Below are 23,302 nucleotides of genomic sequence, written 5' to 3' on the forward strand. Positions count from 1 at the left end.
ACCCTGGAGAATTGATGAAAAGTCCACCTGAGCTCCAGAGCCCCTAACCACCTCCCCCAGGGCTCTGTAGTCCTTCTCTATGTTCCCCAGGCTACTACTATCTATATGCTTAGCACCCACATGTATCACCAGGAGTGGGTAATAGTCTGTGGGACTTACTAGAGCAGGCAGCCTTTCTGCCACATCCCTGATCCGTGTCCCCGGTAGGCAACACACCTCCCTTGAGATGGGGGTCTGGCTGGCAGACAAGTGCTTCTGTCCCTTTCAGTGTAGAGTCCCCTAGTACTACAACCCACTGCTTTTTCCTAGCAGCACCAGTAGAGATCGTCTTTAGCAGTGCATCAGCCGGCTGTTTCTGGCTCGAGTGCCCTTCCTTATTAGCCCCCTGCAGGACAGCAAAGCGGTTCTGCGTGGGGACAGGGGATTTAGGGGGAAGCCCCTTGCTTTTGGTTGTCCTTTTCCTCCCTTTTTTGTTGTTTTTTTTTTTTTTTTTGTCGCTAATTCCCAGCTTCCCAGGTTAACGGCCTCCTTCTTTCCTTCATGAGGTAGAGGGGAAGCTCGAGGCCCCTGCACAGTTTGGGCCTGGAGCAAGCATTCCTGCTTCCTCTCGGCTTCCCTGACATCTCGCAGCCTATTAACAGCATCCCGCAGCTCAGCCCCTGCTGCAGGAGGACCTCCACCAGGGAGCACCGAGCGCAGCCCTGCCCGTTGCGCACCCTCCCCTCACCAGACCAGTGCAGGCACTCTCCTCTCTACACCCCGAGCTCTGCGCTGCAGCCTCCCCTCTCAGCGGCTCTGTCTGGGTGCCTACGCTGGCCACCGCCGCGGCAGCCAGAGCAGAGCTCCCGGGCCGGGCCCTGCTCACACGCCGAGTTCTCACCATCCCGCCCGCCTGCCCGCGCAAACTGCCCCGACCCGCTCTGTTCGCCGCGCTCCCTGGGGCAGGTTTTTAACCAATCAGGGCTGGTGCCGCTGCTCCTGGCTCCGCCCCGTGTGAGTCAGCTGCTCGCTCTCGTCAGCTGAGCTGCCGGCTCCCGGGCAGGTCCTGTCGAGGACTTGAGGCTCCCTCGGGGGCTCTTGCTGCTCTGAGTTGAGGCTCCTGGACGCTGAGCTCCCCCCCGCTCCGGTGTTGAAGGCGTCCTCTCTCGAGCTGCTCACCTCAGCAATTCATAAGAAAATTCAGGGAGTGATAATTACAGGTCACCAGGCTGACACTGGTCCCAGAAAGCAGAGATTAGTTACTTGCAACAGAAACAAGATGAAAAACTTTAATGGAGCATCCCAGAACTAAAGGCAATAAATTGACAAGAGGTCTACCCTGCAGCACTGGAGAAATGGGTCTCCAAAGAATGGTGGTTTGAAGCCTCCATGGTACCCTTCTGGACATGTGAATTCTGAAAAGCCATCAAGTCAGAAGAATTTGAGGGGTCTCATTCCAGCCCCTAGGAGTCAGAATCAGGTGGCAATTTCCTGCAGCCAGTGGTTTTGCCTCCCAAACCTGGAAGTGCAGCAGACAGTGCTGATTTCAGCTGAAGGTAAATTGCCACAGTTAGTGGATCTCTGAATTCTGAAACTCATTTGCAAAAGCAGCGTGAAAGCAGCTGCACAAGGTACATAACATGTAACAGATACACATCAGACCCATGGCAATGGTAAAAAAGGAAAAAGCAGACACTAGAGACATGGTGCACACAGCCAGGCCAGTTCATTCACAACCCACCTCTGCTGGTTTGGAGTGATGGCGTTTCCCTGTCTTTTCACATCAAAGCATTAAACTCTGGAGCTGTTCAAACACCAAGTAGCAAAGCCACTGTCACTCAACACATTGCCTTTCCTTTAAAATCTCACAGAGAAATATCACCTCCTTGAAGGGGTCACTTTGTTGTACTGTTCCATGCACAAGAGGCAAAGTACATGAGCACATTTTATGCCCAGAAGTCTGCTGAGCTTGACATGAGACTGTATCTCCAAGGTCTATTAGTAAATACAAACCATGCATTTCCTCGTAGGATGTTAACAGTCAGCTGGTCAGCAAATCAGCCTGTTAATGATCTCAGGGCACCAGTAAAAAAACCATAAATCATACTCTCAGCCTATGGCACCTTATAAAGAACTCATTGCTTCTTACCCCAAATTACAACATCATGCAGGGGAAGGGTGTAAATCAATTCTGGGGACATCAGTGTTTCTGTTCCATGCTGCTATGAAGCTGTGAGCCTGTATGTGATTATCTGTCATGCGTGCATGTGCATTCACATGTGTACAGACATCACCACCATAGGGGCAACCTTTCCAAAAGGAAACAGAGAAGAAACTGAGAACCTGGCTTAGGTTTGCCAGAAAGTTCCCACCCTATTGAACTCAGAAAAAAACAACTGCACAGGGTGTGAAGGCTGTTTACATCACCATTCTCATAAACTTTTTTTCTGTATGTTAGTCTTGTTTTGCTGTAGGCGCAGCTTCCCAAGGATGGCTGCACAGGCAGGCAGGAAGAACAACCATGCTAGTGGTAGCAGGCCATCAGCACAATGACACAAAGCTACAGGACTCCTCAGCCCTGATACCGCACCCTGGATCCTCATACCTGCACTTCTAATATACACAGGCCAGATGCAACTTTCAAGGCTTATACAGCAATGCTGATGGAAATGACAAACTTGCCTTCAGTTAGCCAACTGAACAAATGCAAGAGAATGGAGCTTTGCTTCAGAAAGCACAACTGCTTATGAGAAGTCTGATGTATCAGAGAAATTGTGTAGCTCTGTGTTATGACTTTTTTTTTGTAAAATGTCCTTAGTCAGCAATGCAAGCCTGGGTAATCATTGTTAAAAGCATTCCATTATGGGACTGCCGCTCTAGGACATATGGGTGTTATCTACAAACAGCAAATGTGCATTAATAAAGACTAGTTTATACATCACAGATATTGACAAGCTCCATGCAGAGCAGCTACACGAACTCTCTGTCACCAAGCAGGATTTTGAGTTGATGACATACAGCTAAATTCTGAAAGCCATACAAAGACTAAGAATTTATTTTTTTCTACAGTACTGTGCTCCACGGGGCCTCTGTGTGTTCATTTAAGTGAATCCTAAGGCAATGTGCTTGTTGATAGGATTTGCTGTCTTCTCATAGTAAATATTTTGCCCTCATCTACTCATTTTTCCGCCCCTGATTGTCTTGAAGCACTATTTTTCAGCTGATATCAGATTCCAAACTGTATATATGTGTTTTGAATTACATTTCTCTTCTCTTGTCTCAGTTCCCTTGATGCCTTTAATTCATGCAGGGATCAATTCATGCTCCACAGACACAGCTGGCTTGTTGGGTACCCAACAAATCCCTAAGTGAGCGTAAAGGAACAGCAGTCACAGCAGTCAAGCAAGCTTCCCTGCAACTGCTCCAAGAGCAGTTTGAACCTGAGCAACTGGGCTGCCAATTCTATGCATACCTGCTGATTTTAGCTCAGTATCCTCTGTGTAGTCATTGCTATCTGGAGGAAAACTGATCCTGCCCAAGATAATTTTGGTGCAATGAAGACATCAAGTTCTGCCCCATCTGGTGGTTTCATACAAACTCTGAGAGCACACAGGAAACCTTCAGAGACTTCAGGAAATCTTTGTACAATGACGAATACAGATATTGGTAAGTTATCTTCAGGTGCACTTGCTCTTCTAGAATTTGGCAAGTGAGTTGATTATTTCTTCAAAGAAAGATTTCAGGGGGTTGGACTAGATGACCTTTAAAGGTCCCTTCCAATCCAAATTATTATATGATTTAAAGACAGAATTTCACAGAATTGCACCTCAACAATTGTGGTCATTCCAAAGCTACCAAAAGAATCACAGCTTATTTTCTTCATTTTCACTCATCCTTAGGCTTTTGTACCAGTCTCAAACCATTTGCAGCCTGGCCTAGGGGAATTTTCAAGACCAGATACTGACAAAATCCCATCACATGGAAATTCCTGCACAAAAAAATTCAGCAGGTAAACCTGAAGACAACAATCTGAGCACCTAACAATCTTACTGTAGTTGTTATTTGCCTTTCAGTTCTCTTTATCCCACACTAAATCTCTGAAATTTCCCACAGCTCTTCCACAAAGAACTAGATTCTGCAGAGTCATGTTCCCTTGACAGCTGTTCAGGTGAAGCTGGTCCTGCCTTCTAGGACACACTCACCCTGTAACATAGATGCAAAGATTCTGTCCCTTGATTTCCAGTGATCCCCTTGGTTATATAAATCTCTTTTTCTGTTTGCAGTTACAGTGACCTGTTGTAGGAAAAAGTCATTTCTGCATATTTTTCTCTCATGTTTGAATATCCTCTGTCTCATTGTAGCTCTTGCATCTGAGTTATCACCAGCTTTGGGTTAATGGGGATTATATACAATCTTACGTGTAAACCTTGAGCTGTGAGTCATTCATATGCTAAAGCCTCTATTGCTCCCATCTCCTGAGGGCTGCAGAGAAATCACTCCTGGACAAGCTACAACCTAATTACATATTGTCTTGCTGGACTAACCCTATTCCTTCTACATTGATTTTGTCACTGCTAACTGAAGGGAACTTCGTGACCATTTGCATTTTTAAATAGGTCAGTATGTGTGTGTCTGGGAGAACGGTAAATAAATGTTCATTAAGTAAAACAGCTCATTTTTTTTTCTGGATTGTGAAAAAGATATAAAAAGGCTGTTCTTTCCAATAATAAGCTTTGAAACCTCATCCATTTCCTCCCATTGTTTTCAAAGTCATTAAATAGAATAACTGATTGTCCATTTCTCCAGAATACCTCAGTCTTTGTCTGTTTAATGTCTGCCTTTCACATATTCCTGCTGCCTGTGAGACATATAATGGAATTCCCACTGCTCCACTTCTCCTCAAGACTAATGATCATGCTCTCCTCACATCCCAGGGAGCATCACAGTAACTTGCTTTTTGCCTTCATTTACTCCCCTCACTCCCATTTTTTTTTGCCATGAAATTTTTGCACTTACACATTCTCTGTATATGAAGTCTCGTCCAACCAAAGTCCCTCAAAAGTCTTTCAATCACCTGCTCTGTGAGATCCCGTAAGTAAACACCTTTCCCCAATTGCAAAGGGAGGATAATCAAGAGGCAGAGACTAAGTGGCCCCAAATGAGTCTTCAATAGAACTAGGAATACCCTACTGTGCTGTCCTCCACTACTGAACCAGATTAGCTCTCTCACTTTCTCATGAAATAAGTAAGACAATGAAAAAATTTTAATGAAGCTACAGGGGACACAGCCTGCTTCTCTGATTCTTTTACCTACAGGTTGAGAAAACATAGGCCATCTAGAGTACCTTCTTTATCTCCCAAGAATCCTGACCACCAGATCTCACAAAGGTTTGAACCATCGCTTTTGACAGAGCCATAGACCCCTTAGAAACAACGTGCAACAACAGACTCGGCCAGCTCAGTGACACGTACTCACAATTGCAGGGGTCCTCATGCTTTCCTTGTTTGCTAGCAAATACCGAAAACACAAACCTTCCCTATCTCTGTCCCTTCAAGACATTTCTGCAGTATGTGCATCCCCTAAAGGTAATGTTACTGTCTGCGAAACATAACTCATACCAGACAAGCAACTGTAGCTAGCTACAGAACACACTGATAGTTCTGGTATTTCAAGTGGTAGAACATAATACAGAAGTAAGTTCGTTAAACGTATGCAATTTCCATATCACCAAAAATGCTTTACTTCCCAAAACCCTTTGTCTCTTTTACTCCTTTCTCCTCAGGGAGAAAAAGGATCTAACTGCTGGCTGATGTTCTCTTTGATAAGTTCCCTCATAAGAAAATGAAGAATCAGCAAATTCAGCTTCTAGACGATTAGAGTGTTAGTCAAAGGTGGGATTCAGATTATATACAAATTTGTACACTACCCAGCAGAGTTTTGTGAAAGGTGAATCAGTTATTGATTATGCTATGCTCTTCCGGGAGAGCGTACAACCTTCTAAACCCTGGGACAAAACTGGAACACGGAGATACTATGGTTGGTAACTGCTGAAAGTTCACAAGGACTAAGGGTGAAGAACCTGTATCACAAGTCATTAACAAAGATCGCAATATTTCTCATCTCACTTTTGCTTTTATCATTTGTAGGCAGAGAAGTGACACTCCCTGAATGTTCAGGAAGGCTGAGGGCTAGAAGATGAAATTCACATGGGATTCACGCACAGTGTTACGGGATCACAGGGACAAGCTGTTGGCTCTTAACCTATGCACAGATTAGGCCTTTCCATGCTGGCCTGCCTGAGACCAAAGAATAAAGTTCTTCCCCTTACTCCTAATTTTTAGTAAGTAAAGGCTCCCTAAGCATTCCAATATAGCTGCTATAGCTCTTGTGCAAAGCCAGCATGGTATAGGGGACTATACACCACTACTTCATATGAATATTTGTCATTTGACTATTTGCATTAGCAGGCTGGAGAAGGAATTCTCTTACATCCAAGCCATTTAAAACTCCAATAATTGGGTACTACAACCATTTTACCTTATTTTTACCTAGCATTATGTCTGATCCACATGCCTCAGGAAAACATATCTGCACCACAGCTGTACAGCTCCTCAGGAGCTTGTGCTCCCTTCATGCATTGTCTCAGACAGCAGATAGAAAACGTTTCTAGTTATACTCTACATTGGAGGTATTTTTGTTTTCTGTTTAGTATCTGGACAGCCACAAGATTCACTCCCTTCCAGAAGAAAATGAAATGACAGTTATTACTGCTTATTACTGTACATCAAAATAGGAAGAAAAATAGGGAAGAAAAACAATCCTTTGGTTTGATACATTGAAAGCAGCATTAAATACATTTCTATAGTCAACCTACCAGCTCCACTGTAGACTTCTGAGAGGTGAGGCACCAGAAGAACAGGATTCATTTTACTGTGTCTAAACCACTCTGACTTCACCAAGTTATTTGGAAGAGAAAGCAGATTAATTTCTGTCCCACTTAAATCACTGAATTAGAATAAGTTTGTGCAGAGAGAAAGTCAGATGAGTGAAGGGCCTATTTTAAGCCCCTCAGCTCACAGATGCACTAAAATTATGTCTGGTCTGTAAAAACGAGAGGAAAGGATAGGGTGCCTAGTTTTTGTTTAGTTATTCCGTTTTCATAAATGCTAGTACCACTCTGAAACAGTAAATCTGGGGGAAAGGTGGGGGAGAAAGTTGGAGGGCACACTAATCTTTCCAGTTATCAATATTTGCTACATGGAAAAATACGGTCAAACTTCTAGCTGTGTTCAAAAGTTTTCCAAGTAACTTTCTTGCACAATATGGTATCTCTGCCTCTATGCCAAATTTTTATGCACAGTTCAGTGTGGTTTTTCATCCTTTGGGAAAGGCAAGAATGGCTAAAAATTACAGCCTTGACTTTTTAATAGATCTATTTTAGTTCTTTATAACAGATTATGACAGTATTACAAAAGAAAAATTCACCAATTCTGGTTTCATTCATTTTCCTTAGCATGTGGTAATCCTTTCTCTAAGATTTTCAGGTTCAACAATTATGAGAAGAGCCCAAACTGGTGCAAAGCTTCTCCCAAAGCTGCCTTCAAAACAGTGCACAGAAATGCTATATACATAAATTCCACCACCTAGAAAGACAAACTCTTGAAGAAGTCAATGCTATCTTCATTTACTAGCACCATTCCAGTGGTGGGTTCAATAAAGAAAGCTGTTCTTTTCTATGCAGTGGTTCTTCAAAGAATTCAGAAACGCAAGCCTGGGTGGGCCTCCAGTTCCTTGCTAGTGCTGGGAACATTTTTTTATTTTTTTTATTTTTTTTTTTTAATAACCTTTGTAACCTGCATCTCAAAAGAGGGAGGAGAAAAACCTGGAAATTTTCTACATCTGATACTTGTTAGATGTTGCCATGCACATAATTCTCCATTATGCACCTAATGCCGCACTAGTACCAAGAGATGAAGAATGACGACAAAATTTAAAAGGAAACAAAGCTTAAAGTTTGGTGGAAATGAGTTTTTCTCTGTCACAAACCAACAGCTTAAGTTAACTGCTTATTTCACTGGCATGGTCAGTGGTGGCATGGTCAGTGGTGGCATGGTTAAATGAAACCAAACTCACCCCTTAACTTATAAACACAACACGAATATCTACCAGTATATTTGCCAGTTTAACAAAATGCAAGACCAAACTCTCCTTCCCAGATTACCCCAACCCACCTGAGATCATGACGGAACTTCTCATTTCCCTTGTACCATCTAACTTATGGTAGAGGCCAGCAACTTCATCCTAAGAGCAGGATCTGCTATGGTAAGCAACATGGCAAACACAGAGCATAAAGCTGGGCCCTGTCTGCAAAAATCACAGCCTAAATAACTTTTCCAATCTTCCACAGATGATGGTGAATTTCCTTCCTTGTTTTCTAATTCTAAAGACCCTGCACCAATACCAAACAGACAATCCTGCCAAAACCAAAATATCAGGAAAGTTAGCAAGCAGAAAATCTACCCTGGCAACTGAGAGACTGCAGTGCAGCACAATAATCTCTTCACAGAGGAAGTGTTTTGATGGTATTCATCATACTTTCACGCCACATTGTAAGGAGAGAGGTAGAGCGGTGCTTCCAGAGTTCTCCAAACATGTTGACATCATACTGTTGACCTGACAATTAATTTGAAGCCAATATAGTAGCACATGAATCACAAGTCTTAATTACGTAACATTTTGGAAGTTATCTTCCACTACTTCCATGACATTTTCACAACTGTTCAAGAGCACAAATTGGGTTTCTGAAAAATGAATGAGACAAGACTTGAGAACTGTGTTATAGAGTCAGCAGACTCACTATTCAGTGAAAGAGCAACCAAGTTCATGAATAGAACAGATACAGCCTGGTTACTTACAGATTCCTGGTATGGTGTTACTGGAAGAGCCTCATTCTTCCTCTATGGCTCCCTAAACCAGTATTTTGCCCTTTCTGTGGAGTAGTTGCCCCAGCTCCCTCCCATATTAATTATGCTTCCTGGTATGATACACCTCTGGATTCTTTCCACCTCCCAAAGTCCATGCTGCAAAGTATGTTTTTTCTAGTCTGCATTTCTCTTTCAACTGAGGAAAAGAAGACAACCTGCAGACTAAGCAACACATGATACTGACAATGTGTCATGATAATTAGCCTGCCAGCTGGTATTCCTCAGCTGCCAAGCCAGCCAAAAAGGGACAACAGGCTGAACTCTATTCTTCTCCCTTTCACCTCTTCCCAGCATTAACTTCCATAAACATCTTTTAAAATATAATACTGAAATCACTGCCTCTCCATCAAAGGTGACTGCTACTGCCCAATGAGTTAAAGAGCTATCAGAGCAGTAGATTAACAGAAAGACACAGACAACAATCACAAGCTTTGATGTCTCAGCAAACAAGGCTAACCATGGTTACTGTCTCATATTATTAGCACCCAAAGAGCTTTCCAGAGAGGCATTCCTTCCAGGGGAAAAATAAGATAAATCAGCAAGATATAACAAAATCACAGCCATTATCTTTTCTTTTTTTAGACACTTGGATAATTTCTCTTGTTAGGAAGTACAGGACAAGGGATGTTCAGTTGCTTACAAGAAAACAAATTTGCATGGCATTTCCTGCATGTCTGCTTTTGAAATAGACAACTAGCTGCTCTTCTGCTTCTGAATACTGGCCAGTATTGCAATTCAGAACAAGCAATCTCAATGTAATTAGCAAGTAACCACATCAGACTTCATAACTGAAAATGTGAACTTAGACTATATGAAAGATCTCTTCCAGCTACTCAGTAAGAACCTGAAAGCAGACCCCTGGCCAAAAAAAAAAGGGTAAAATCAGGCTGCTATCTGATACACACTCAGTAAGATGTATCACAGGCTTTTGATGACTGACAGATGCAGAAGGCTGGTCAGAATGAAAGATGCTTGCCTTCTAAGAATTTGCTTTCACTTACTTTGTGTCATAAATTCCCATTCCCTTCTTCAGTACTAGCAACTCAGTTACCATACTGAGCCTAGATGTGCTGTACAGGTAACAAGATCTATGAAATTATACTCCATGAACTAAATCTTTACTGCTTGACAGAAGCAAAACTCTCTAAAAATATGGTCAACTGTTTCAAAAGAGACAGAAAGCCCTAATCCTTATTTTGATTTGTGAAGTAATTCTATATCCTGTCAGGTCCAGGTCCTGACCAAGACTTTTCATGATCTCTGCCAAAATGGTAAAAATTATTTTATTGGGGTGTTGTACAGTTTAGAGTTTGAAAAGGATAGAACAAGTAATCACACCCGGCTTCTATAGAGGGATTTTGCTATTCAGTGTTTGCATTGTATGCACAGAAAAGGCGCTTTTGATAGATTCTCTTAGGTACTGCATAGATAGCTAATAATCTGATTTTAACAAACATGGTTTGAAGAAGACAACAGCAAATTTTTTGAATGTTTTATTCATTAAAAAAAAAACAAACATAAAAAACCTCAGCCAGTGTTATACTCTGTAAATTGGCCTTGAAAGACATTCAAAACAATGGACTGGCCAAATACCTCTTATTTACAGCTAAGAAAAAATATCTTCCAGTGGCACCTCTAAAGACCTGGAAAGATCACTTATTCCCTGATATATGTATTTGAGAAACCCTTTCAAAGCCAGCATGAACTCAGTCAAGACATGATCTACTGTGAGGTGGTTGCAACTAGATGACCTTAAGGTCCTTTCTAACCAAAACCATTCTGTGATTCTATGATGGAAGAGAGGAGAGAGGAGAGGGCAGGTCACAGTCTAGGGAGAGAGGGCCTAAAAACAATCGCTCTTTCCTACACAGGAGCTGCTGTTCAGTATAAAGTGCAGATATTCCAGACTATTTTTTAACTCTTTTTTTTTTCTGTTTTATGACCTTAATGTAATTTTGCACAGTATGTTTATACATTTGCAATAATGAATGAACATTTTAAATGAATGAATCTGATTGTAACAAATAAGCATCTGAGAAGGTGTCATTAGTGTATCTCCAGATCTGTATTCTTATTTAAGTATCTGGCTACTTTGGATTGCTCTGTGTAGACAGCACTCCATTTTGGTTACCAGTATAACTATTAGCAGTTACCTATCACAGGTGTCAGTATACAGCAATAAAAAACGAATCCCAGCATATGCAACTGGGCAATGTATGCATAAAGGGACAGAGACTGTTCAGCTGAGCTGACAGGATGGAGAACTGTAGAAAGAGATGTAATTACTGTGCTTTGAATTCTGTTGCATATTTCAAACTATTACTTTGTGACCCCCAGGCCTAGAATTTTTTCCCATAAGCCTTTGTGCATATTTTTGCTCTGTTTCTTTAATAGGAAAAAAGCATGAAAATAGAGACTTTTTCCCCTTCTGTAACAATAATGCTACGGAGTTACCTCCACTACAGATTCAGCATTACCTGGTAACATCACTGATATTTTTGTCTCCCTTCCCAGGCAATGTAACAAGAATTTCAGTCACCAGTGCAGACTGTCATGAAATTTAGCAGTGTTTAGCTGAAAGCAATATAAAGGATAAGGTAAACTCAGTGTTTAACTAAACTAATAAACAGAAAATAAATAAGAAAAAAAAAGAAAAAAAGGAAATGCCTTAAAGGTATCACTACTTCACAAATACTTCAGATTATTTCAATCTTCTGTTTTTCTATCTTCTGTTCTAGATTTGAAAAGTCAGATGACATTTTTACCAACTGGAATTTTCTCTGGAACTTCTGCTCTCATTGGAGAAAATAAAGATGGATAAACTGTCTTCTCATTAGTGTGTTTAGTGCCCCATCTCATAGGGAGATCTCTTCCAAAACTTTGCTTGTATAGGCACCATATATCACCCACTCACATCATGTCCAGCTGCAAACAGAAGAAACAGATTTGGAAGAAGTAGCACTGAATTCAAGTTATTTCTTATGTGTTCAGCACTTAGAAAACAAAGCAAATTTGGAAATCCTTGTTGTATAACATAAATGGACTGCACAGAAATTAATACTATGCATCTATAAAGTACAAAACCAAACCTAAAACCCCTCATCTTCACATAATCATATGTGCAATTTAAAGATTTAAAAAAATTAGTTCAAAAGTAGAAATCTGTTTACTATTGAAGCTTCTTTAAAACTGTCTACACCATCAGCTTAAGCCTTGGAGACAGATTTGTAATGACTCAGCCTGTAAAAACCAGCTTAAATATTTATTAAAAAAACCCTCCTGAAATCCTTAAATTTCAGGCAGCCTATGGAGAGAAAGCTGAGAAGATTAAAACATCTTTTTAAAAATTACTTTCAATTTTCAACCCACATAAATAGCGGTTCTAGATCTACAAGCTTTTTTAAATGCTATTGTAGTAAATTATAACAATCTGCTATCAAATGAGCAGCCTTACTAGCTCTTTTGAAACACACTAGAGGACACATTTAACCTATATAAACACCCAGGTTACTATATAACATAGTATTTGCCATGAAATTACACACCTGGTTATGTTTTACAATAGCAAATAAGTAATTCCATGTGGCTCTTTTCTGACTCAATTCCTTAGATGTTTTTTCTAAGCCATGCACATCTACTGCTTTAAGAAACACTCACTCTCACTGCATCTTTCAGTTACAGTTTAATTCTAAAGACACATAATGACTTTACGGTACTCACCAAATCATCAACATCACCACCTTCATCTGTGGGAGGCAGATTTTCACTTTTCTTTTCTTTTGGAGCCAAGAACTGAAAATAAAAATATATTTATATGATATTGGCAAAACTCGGGCCCTTAATGTTAATGTCCCCTTTATATTTCAAAACAAATCCACCTGTAATTAAGAATTATGAAGGAAGTTTGTTCTGCTTTCCACTCTCCAAAATAATTTTGAACTACAAGAAATTCCTTAAGACTTGCTTTTAAAGGATTTTATGTTGAAGTGTATTGGAAAACAGACAAAAAGATACGGTTCTTCAGACAACTTATGGTTAAGCTGTAGAACACACTGCAATAAGGATGCTGCAAATATTAGTACCTAGTCTCATGGAAAGATGGGGAAAGTTCATAGAAAATAAATCCTCTGTACTAAGTCCACAGAAACAACCTCAAGCATGGGAAGTACTGGAGACATCAGTGTCTGCAGCCTGGGACTGTACACTTCTCCTTACCCATCTGTTATTATCCATTGTCAAACATGGGATTCTGGGCTAGATGGAAATTTTGTCCATTACAGTATGGCTATGTTTGTGTTCTCACAGAAGGTAATTTTAAAAGTAATATTAAATAATATTACGTGCAGCTACAAAATACTAAAGGACAGCAAACGGCATCCTCAGTGGTGAGGCGCTGGAACAGGTTGCCCAAAGAAGCAGTAAATGCTCCATCCCTGGCAGTCTTCAAGGCCAGGCTGGACAGAGCCTTGGGTGACATGGTCTAGGGTGAAGCATCCCTGCCTATGGTAGGGGGGTTGGAACTAGATGATCTTTACAACCCTAACTATTCTGTGATTCTATGAATGCCAGTTGTTATAATTAGAAAATTCAGTATGTAAAATTCTACTGCTACAGTTGCTGATACAACTCACCATATGCCCTTCACTTACAGTATGACATCCATAAACATAAGATAAAGGTAAATTGCTCAGATAGTATAACAACTGAAATCAAACATACAGACAATATCTGAAGTACAACTACCTCTGAATTATTTTTCTCTTAGCCTAAAATAGTGTGGGGCGAAAATATCTGGAATGGTAGAAAAAAAACACCAAAACAAATATTTGAGTCTTACTTTAAAAGTATCCAGTTGTTTACAAATTTTAGTTATGGTCTCTTTATGATAAAATCATACATTATCTTTTTCTTATTAAAATGCACCAGAATAAGTACACAGAGCCAAGAACAACCCTGCTGCAGATAAAAAGATGGCACTGAAAACTGAGGAGGAAGAAAAACAATAGTCCATGACTTTGAGTTCCATCATCCTTAATTCAGAAACAACTTCACTCTAATGCTAGATGATGAAAGAGAACAGCTACTTAGAAAATAACTACATTAATCAGGCTATAAATACCTGCTTAGAGTCTATGTTTATCTTTTTGTAAACAGCAGGCTCCTGAAAGCAAACTACTGTTTACCTGAGAACTCTGATTGTAACTGCCACGGAGGCTGTGTAAAAGGCCATGGGATCCCTATCAGAGCACTATCAATCTCAGAGACAATACATTGTAAAAAGCTTAGATATTATTTGACTTAAATAAAACATTCAGATCCTTTTCTAGAGCAATACTGACAGCTTTAGGCAAGGGCTAAAACACTGAGAAGTTACCAGCTGCATCCCATTTGTGGGAAAGTACCAGATACCCACTAGGATGAAAAGCAAATACATTGCTTTTGGTGAACATGAAAGGCAGAGGAAGTGGACAACCCCCGCCAAGTTGACTCACTGCCCAAAGATCAGACCACTCCTACATCTTCAACAGCAACATCCAAGACGGATGTAGAAATGTAGAAAGCTTATTTCTACAACAGACAACACTCATAATTTGCACTCAGCATGTTAAAACATCATATAGATTTTGCAGCTGAAGAAAAAAAATAAAAATGAGAAGATGACAGGGCCAGAGGAAATCAGAATTCCAACATGCTGTATGTCTGTGTATCTATCACCTTTAGTGAATGGTATCACCTTCATTATAAAAAACAACCAAACTGTTTTTGCAATCTACTACAGACCGAGGAAAAATGCTGGCTTACTCCAAGAATAAGTAGTCTTCCAGCTTCTGAAGTGAAAAGTCATATGAACCCTCAACAGACAACGGCAAATCAGGGTTCTGGTTTTGGATCTGGAAAGTGCATGGTAAGGTGGTTACCTATCAAGTAAGTGGCATTGCCAACTGCCTAGTCCTCAGAGATTAACTCATTTATTCTGAAAGTTAGGCTAACTGCTGTGTTAGAGAACACTGTTGCAGAGCTGATTTCATGCATCCTCTCTTACTCCACTATTTTAAAGGGAAGTTATGGCTGCTGTAGGATCTTCAATCAACCACAAAAGAATTTCCTGCTTTGCAACACCTGGCTGACTGTAGGATGATGTTAAACAGAAAAGCAATTTTGAAGTCAGTCTACAAATGCTTTGCTTCAGCTTAGCCTGGCAGCTGTAAATCTAGTCCATGGTACTCTAATTTGTACTGCATTCTTCTGCAGGAACAGTATTTTTTCAGTCACTTCAAGGTCACAGTTAAGACAACAGTATACTGTAAGGTCTTCATAGCTAGTAGATATTTCCTTATGGAATAGTGGCTATTTCACATAGCATTAGCACATTTTGAGCACCAATGGTAGTTTCAGACTAGAAAGTTCTCAACAAAAGTACTGTCTTATGAAGTTTCCAAGTAAATTCATACCATTTGGAATACACAACTGAAACTCTTCAAAACAACCACTGGGGAAAAAAGCTCTATACAATTACGTGTGATGAGAAACAGCCAGTAGGTCCTTCATGTCTACAAATAACATCATATTCTGTCATTTGTACCCTGCAGATGTGCTTAGCTTTCTAGTCTCTTAGTTTGTTAGCTTTTCATTTTCATGACATTTCTGTGCCTCTTTCACCTTGAGGTAAATTGTTACAACAGATGAAAAAAGCAGTTTCTAAAATACAACCTTTTACCCACTCATTAATTCACTCATGGAGAACCTACTTCTACCCTTTCCGGTTATTGCTAATGTAAAGCCTGGAAGCTGCCAAAATCAGTGTGGCATCTTTTAGAAAAGCTGCTTCTCTGCAAAGTGCTTAGTGATTTTAGCCACAGGTTTACCTTCGGGGTCTGTAATACAAGGACCTTCTTTCTCCTAAACTATTTAAAATCATGGCTAGCAGCCTGATACAAAAATGCCTGTATTACCATCGCCACAAAAATACAGTTTTTGACAGCAACTCTGAATTCTGCTTTCTTTGAAACAGAAGTCACCATTCTGCCTGTTAGAATTCATTCCTTTATAACTCTGACATCCTTCATTCATCACTGCAGTTACTGAAGTGTCATATTCCTGTAGAAATAATACCTGCAAATACTCCAAACCTTTTGTTTCTGAAAGGATCTTACATCATCACCAATAATAATACCAGCATCATCTATGATGTCCATCAATCCATAAGAGCTCCATAAAGTGGAAAATACTGGTATCATCACACATACGGTGAAAATTAGCCACAACAATTATATATTGCTAGAGTTCACAACACCTTAAGACAAAAAAGCATCCCAATTTTTGAACTCATGTAACAACGAGATCGTGGTTCTTTCTATGAAGCTCAAATAGTAATCTTGCATATACAAATAGTCTGTTACTGTTCCACTGAGTTCCTAGAGTTCCTATTCTTCGTAGAGGATATTTTCAAATAATGATATCATTACATACTACTTTCTAAAGCTCAATTAAAGTAAAATGCTGTGGGACATGCCAGGGAATTAAATGTAACTCTGAATTGGGGCAATTTCAACTGTGTGGCAAAAGACCACTCTTCTTCCTTCATATGGATCCTGTTTCATTCACCTAAAGATTCATCCACGTAAGAAAGAATCTTCTATTCCACAGCAAAAACTCTATACAAATAGTTGCTCATTAAAAAAAAAAAGATACCTTTTCAGCCTCTTCACTAGTCACTGAACTTTCCTTTGCTTCATCTTTAGTGATCAAAGAAATTCTGTCTAAAAAAGAAAAAAAAGAGATATAAAAATATCATTAGAAGGCTTACCAAAACCATACTTAATGTTAGAAAAAAAACCATCTTCCAAATTCCAACTTCTGAACGTGTCAGCAGAAGCAAAAAAAAAAAATACTGCTCAAAGGAAAATATGACTTGCATAAATGAGTCAACTATCATATAAACTATGATACAAAAATAAATTAATGAGCATATTCATAAGATTGTGGAAGTACCCATTTAGGAAACTGCTAATATTATGACAATCAAACTAATGAGACACTGAAATCATAGATCATAGATGAAACACTGAAAATCTATCAGAAATTACACTTTTAGTCATTCACAGCATGCTCTTAGGTCCTTAGAAAAATTAACTCCTAACATACAAACACTTATGCTGCGATTACCTACACTCTAACTACCAAAGTGCTGGTCCTGCCCCTATTTTACTCCTTGGTTGTGCCAGCACCACTACCCTGTGCAGTGACCTCTGAAAGAACAAACTAAAAAAAAAAAAAATCTTAATTACTTTTTACCCCAATAGTTTTTCTTCAGTTTAGCTCATCACTTGGCTACACAAATGCCTGTGCCTCAATAAAGAAGCTGCAGGTGTGAGAGCAAAGAAAAGTCAGTTCATAAAGGTTTCAGTAACAGCACAAATATAATGCCACCTTAATGGCCCCGCAGAACTACACGGCAGGATTTCATGAGACAAGCAAACTTGTCACAGATCTGCCTTGCTCTTGAGCCACTCACTTACTCACTCCCATCCTCTTTGGAGGATTGCAGTCACTCATGACAATGCCCAATGTATGCCACATTTGGAAGAAAAGAGGGGATGAGTCATCGGCAAGAAAAAGGGAAAACAGGACTTTTGCTTTTGGCAGCAGCAAATGAAAAGCTATTTCAGCTGCCTAGTGAAAGCAGCTAGATTATGCACAAAGCACCACAATTTTATCATCTTCTTACAAGACGATAATCTATTTTGTATGAAAATATCATCTCTGTATTTGTAATTCTGTTTTCTCAATAATATACTGCAGTTTTTTTACAAAATGTGGTTTGTAAAATTATTCTAGCATGGTTTTGGAAGATCCAGGTTTCCTACTTTCAAAGTTTATTGGTTTCTGTTTTTCAAATTTCTTCAGAGGTTCCCTCCAATACTTCTGAATATAACATTATTTCAGTGTGGTCTTGCGCTGTTTGTGTTGAGAAACAAATTCCCATCTCATAATTCGAGAAAGTTGGATGAAGTAGACATTACAGCGTGTCTACAGTTAATTACTTTTAAAAGTGTTATACAAAAGCATATATTTGCATTTTATAGCATGCACCTTTAAGAGATACAGCTGAGCAGTTAGATTTTCTTAGTACCGGTTCCAATTAAAAAGATTATGACGTAAAAGATTATTTTAGACCACCACGTTTTGTATTTGTGCAAGTGTTCCTTTATTTATCACTTGCATAGTCTCCGAATGCCTTTTAAACTGCACTGCCTTGTGTCTCCCAGTTTAATCATAGGTAGGTGTCACATTACTACATATTCTGTCCTTCAGGTTGCTTAAATACAAAAATGATCAGTGACATATTTCAATACTATCTATGCCTTTTTTGAAGCTTCATTTGGAAGAATCTTTTTATATCGGTGCTGCATGAGTTTTTTTCCATTTATTTTTGAATTTCAGCTGAAATCATATCTTCTTCTCCTTACTCTGTAAAATTTAATTTGTCTCTCTTCTTCCACAATTAATTTACCGTTTCAGCAAGACTTGGCAAGGCATTACGAACATTGCTGAAATATGAAACTATTAGTGTGAAAAAGGAAGTTGCAAAGTGAAAGATTATTTTGGGCTTTTTGTTTGTTCCTTTTAAACTAAACCCAGAGCCATCTGTTAAATAGTCCCATTGCTAAAAAGAAGTTTTCTCTTAGATAAAGGATAATAAACCAGAAAAATGCCATGCTACCTTGCATCATGATCTCCCAGAAATCAGCTAAGGCTTTATCTTCCACCTTTGATTTCAGGGCCTGCAGGAAATCATTAAAGCACTGCACTTTGGACAGCTGAAAAAAAATTACAGCAATGATAAACAAGAGATTAAAAATACTAAAGAGCACTGCAAACTTAATTCTTCACAAATGCATCTAACATGGTGAACACAAAAGTCATTACAGATTTTGGTTTTTATCTCTACCAAAACCAAGAGTTCTAAGGAAACGTGAACCACAAAAACTGCCTTTCAGAAGGCTAGAACGACCTTCTTGTAACTAGCTTTATTGAAGAACAAACTGGTAGGATTACTTTTTTTTCTTTTACAAGCATCAGAGAATAGGTTTTTTGTTTGTACTTTTAAAAGAAAACAAGCAAAAGCAAATAATACCAGAGAAGCTAGTCACCATTTTGGTAAGAAACATAAAATGCAAATATATTTCTAATCTTTCAAATAATGTAACAGATTTTAATTTTTTAATCACTTCTTTTGGCTGTAACAGATTATTAAGTTCCTAATACAGCAAATAGATTCATCATGTCTTTAATTTGAAAGATATGAGAGTTTTAACATATTACCTTCATAGCCTCCTCTCTGAAAACTCTGATACAATTGATCCCTTTCATGTAGTACTGAGAACCTTTATTTTCCAGGAACTGATCAATGCGGTTTATCAACTGCTGACTCACTGGAGAACAAAGAGAAATAAATAAATCAAAGAATGCACACTTTCAAAGCAAAATATATTTTTTCTTTTACATTTCTCTTTCTATTTCACAGGCATCTTTAAAGAGTTAATCATACCCCTACTGCCTCAAGCTACTTAAGTTGACAACTGTTACTTAAGCTACTGAAAACTACTTCAGCCTCTCTGGAAAATCTAAATATACTAGGAAGAAATGCAAGCATGGCCAAAGCAAAAGCCTTTCACTGAAACCCAAGATAAAAAGCACTGGCCTAGCTGGTTTGATAGAAAGTAAAACTAGAACACTTGGGATCCTAAACTGAGGGAGGTTATGTTCTACAACACAAGCATATCCCCATAGCATCCTTTGAAATACATGCATATTTCAATGAAAGTGTTAAATATACAATGAAGATGTAATAATGTCAAAACAACATCTGTAGGGTGATTACAATTATAGGAGAATACCTTCTTGCTACTGACATTAGAATATACCTTGTCTCTGTACAGGTAGTTTGATGACTTTTTATCCAGGCAATGCTGTTTATGATTATGGAGATAAGTATTATAAAATGTGCATGCCTGAGAGAGAGCAACAGAGGCAAACAACAAGACTTGTACCAACAAGAAGGGGAACACCAGATTCATCCTCACTGTTTAGCTCCTAAAAAGTAGGTAGCTGTAAAACACTGCAAATGTGACAAGTGAAAATGTCACTAAGAGCTTCTGCTCTTCTGATTTTAGTACTTTCTTTTCTTCATATTTAATTACAGGTGAAAAACTAAACAATTTTACCCTCTGGCAGACACCTCAGCCTGGGAAAAGACAACTGGGTGAAGGATACAACAGTGATCTATAAACTCAGAAGCACTGTGAAGACAGTGAAGGGAGTGATAGCCTTTCTCAAAACAAGAGTGAAGAACTGGGTTAAGAACATATGAAAAAAAAAAGAGTTCCTCTTCAAACAAAACCAGTTAACCTCTTTACCACAGACTGCTGCAGGATACTAGAAATTCTAACAGCTTAAAAAAATGCTTTAATTCTTTAATCAGGGAGATTAAAGGTGGTGTTGACACTGAGGAAGAAAATGCAGGAAAGGATTCTGGAGAAGTCACAGCATCTGCCTGTCCTGTTCTTGTACTGTTGAAGTTGGTTTACTACATTAGCAGAACCTTTAACCTTCTATAGGTTAAACCTACAGACCTTCTTAAGTTCAGAAGTTATGGGCATAGATATCACTGCAAGTACTTCAGCCATGGAAACATCAACATAGAAAATAATCTGCTAGAGTGATGGAAAAGACAAGGATAAGGAAACACACCAAGAAACAGACACTGTTTAAATATTGTATTCCACTCTGCTCACTATAAGCATACACAGCAATAACTGTTAGATTTATGTTCCATAAAATGCTTAACTGAATATGAAAAACAGCATCTCTGAGTGAAAAAGATGTGAAACAAGACATGCTTGATATTCTTTCCCACTAGCTTTTTACAGTTTCCAGAAAAGGAGGCGGATAATGGTTCTGTCCAACAGCAGCCATCACACAAGAACATGTCCAAAAGTGCCTGCTGCTCCAGAGGTGATCTGTTCATTCTTTTTATTTACTTTACCAGTAGCTGTCAAACTAAATTGAAGTCTCAGTACTTAAGCTCCCTGAATTACGTCAGTCCATTTTTTTCCATGGTTAACGATTTTCTCATTAAATGTTCTAATTTCTTAGGAATTGCACTAATAAAAGCAAGTCCTGCTGTTTTTTTCAGTGGTGCTGGTGGGTTTTTTTAAACACTGCCTTTTCATTGATGTGTTAAATTAAAACCCCAGGCACTACGAGAGTGCAATAAATGTCTTTATTGTCAGAATGATTCCAGCATACTGTTTGAAATTATCAGACACTCTACTTCTTCTTTTGCATTTAATTTTTTTAAATCCCTTTCCATTTGATCGCACTGGCAGGCATCAGAAGACTTCTTGCACTGACTGTGAATGCCTCCTTTTGAAATCTGTTTTAAGAAATCAAAAAAAACCTTACATGTTTTAAGAGGCTCTGAGAGACTGTATGTAGGAAATGGGTTAAAGGCAACACTATTTTAAGTCAGTCTTCTAATGTCTTAAAACAGCTTGGTGAAAGCTGGGTCTGTCCACTGCTTAAGTGACAGGCAATAATCCATGAATCTAAAATAGATAAAATTCTTCTGATTAGATGATCAAATTATTTCAGGGGGCCAAAGACAATACTGAAGAAGGTAGATGAGGATTATAACTGGAAGTCCTCCAAAGTGGACTGTTTCTTTATGTTTCTAGGTCTGAGAACTTTGTTGATTTCCTGTTGCTTGTCATCTGCCTATTTCAGTGAATCGTTGGGTTTGGGTGCTGCAAAAAATAGATCTCCCTACTTTTTGGCATTTGCTGCATAAAGATTTCTATTAAACTAAACTGTGAATATTAAAATTAACTCTGATGTGCCCCAGACAAATCTCAGGCACTGGGTTTTTGAAGAGCAAGTCCAAGAACTACAAATGGACACCCTACTCAGGACACTATTGTGTAATACTAACTTTTTTTTTTTCTTCTCTCCGAGCATCCATCATCCCATAGACACCTTTAAGGAAGTGAACTAATGGACTTCTACATTTTACATAAACTGGAATTCCAGCACTCCTAATAACCACCCTGTTCTGCAGAACAACCCAGGAAATTTTAATCTTCTGCTTCCTCTTTCTACTGTACCTGATTGGTTAGAAAACAAGTATAGTGATTAAAGGCTGGAGAAGTACAGGGGAAAAAGATCTTTGAATACAACATCTTTTAGTTCTAACAGAATTTCTTTCGTCTCTGGCATTCAGATACATTCCCTATGCTAAAATACATTCACCAGTGCTGTTATTTCTCATGAAATATGCCATGAACAATTATATTCACTTCTTATCTCTGAATAGTTACAGCACAAAAGCGTAGTTATATTCTCATGTTTGTTCAGTTCAGTCCTTGTTCTTGATTACTACGCCATCCGGATTACAGAATAGTAATAGATAAAAACTGTATTAGAGTCCAAGTTCAATTACTTGGGGACTTTTTTTTTTCTTAAAAAAGAAAAAAATCAGGTTAAAAAAAACCAGTTCTTTCTGCAGATGCAAGACTCCTATTGTTGACTATCTTCTGATTTATCTGCTGGTGGTGGTATTGACTTATATTCATGGGCAGTGCTTAAAGTAAGAGTCACTGACAAATCAGTTAAATCACCTCATAATTAATTTTAAACTACTGCTCTGTAAGAATAATCTTTTTCTAAGTGAAAAGAAGAAAGAGAGTCTAAACTGAAAACTGCCCTAATTTTTAAGGACTTCCTGCATCTTTAAGCCAAGAAATAAGAATTTTAACATCAAGAGCTGCTGAACTACTCCAGTGTCCTATAAGGAGCTGTTCAGTTCTGCAATGCTGTCTCTAAATGACCTGTCGGTACGGACCAGAATGATTTAGACTGGACATCTGTAGGACATACAGCCCAAATCCCTGCTCAAACCAGGGTCTTTGTGAATCAGGTAGTTCAGTGCTCCACAGACTTGCGTTCCAAGTAGCTCCAAAGATAAAGAGTCTCTAAGTTCTCTGGGCCCCTCCTTCTGTGTTTGACTACCTTAATTCTGATTTCCACCCCCCACAAACATCTAATTCAAATTCTGTTTGTTGCAACTCAGAGCTCTGCATCTCACCCAATCACTATGCCCTTCAAAGACAAATCCGGCTTCATCTTCTCTGTGAAGCAGACGTACAGAAAACTTCAAAGTAATTTTATGTACTCAAATATTTGGTTTGCAAATATCCTTCTAATGACTGAATCATTTTCATCAAATCAGTCATTGCATTTGGCCTACCTAGCAGCAGAGCATGAATAGTCTCTGAAA

At 39.0% G+C, this 23,302-nt stretch overlaps 1 protein-coding gene across 3 annotated transcripts in view; it reads right to left on the minus strand.

Moving 5' to 3' along the window:
* Nucleotides 1-10,229: 10,229 nt before the first annotated feature.
* XRCC5 (X-ray repair cross complementing 5) overlaps nucleotides 10,230-23,302 on the minus strand; it is a 53,826-nt gene continuing 40,753 nt past the window's right edge. For all 3 annotated transcript variants that reach the window (XM_061459448.1, XM_061459354.1, XM_061459535.1), the window contains 5 exons: nucleotides 19,291-19,400; nucleotides 18,689-18,785; nucleotides 16,657-16,724; nucleotides 12,685-12,756; nucleotides 10,230-11,889 (listed from right to left, as the gene is read on the minus strand). In XM_061459448.1, the coding sequence (XP_061315432.1) occupies nucleotides 11,875-11,889; nucleotides 12,685-12,756; nucleotides 16,657-16,724; nucleotides 18,689-18,785; nucleotides 19,291-19,400 (362 nt within the window). In that variant the 3' untranslated portion in view covers nucleotides 10,230-11,874. The remainder of the gene's footprint in view (nucleotides 11,890-12,684; nucleotides 12,757-16,656; nucleotides 16,725-18,688; nucleotides 18,786-19,290; nucleotides 19,401-23,302) is intronic.

Source organism: Pezoporus flaviventris, unplaced genomic scaffold (genome assembly GCF_033815535.1).
Source record: "Pezoporus flaviventris isolate CSIRO_AGI_PZ_B2104156 unplaced genomic scaffold, CSIRO_AGI_Pfla_v1 ptg000001l, whole genome shotgun sequence".
NCBI lineage: Eukaryota > Metazoa > Chordata > Aves > Psittaciformes > Psittacidae > Pezoporus > Pezoporus flaviventris.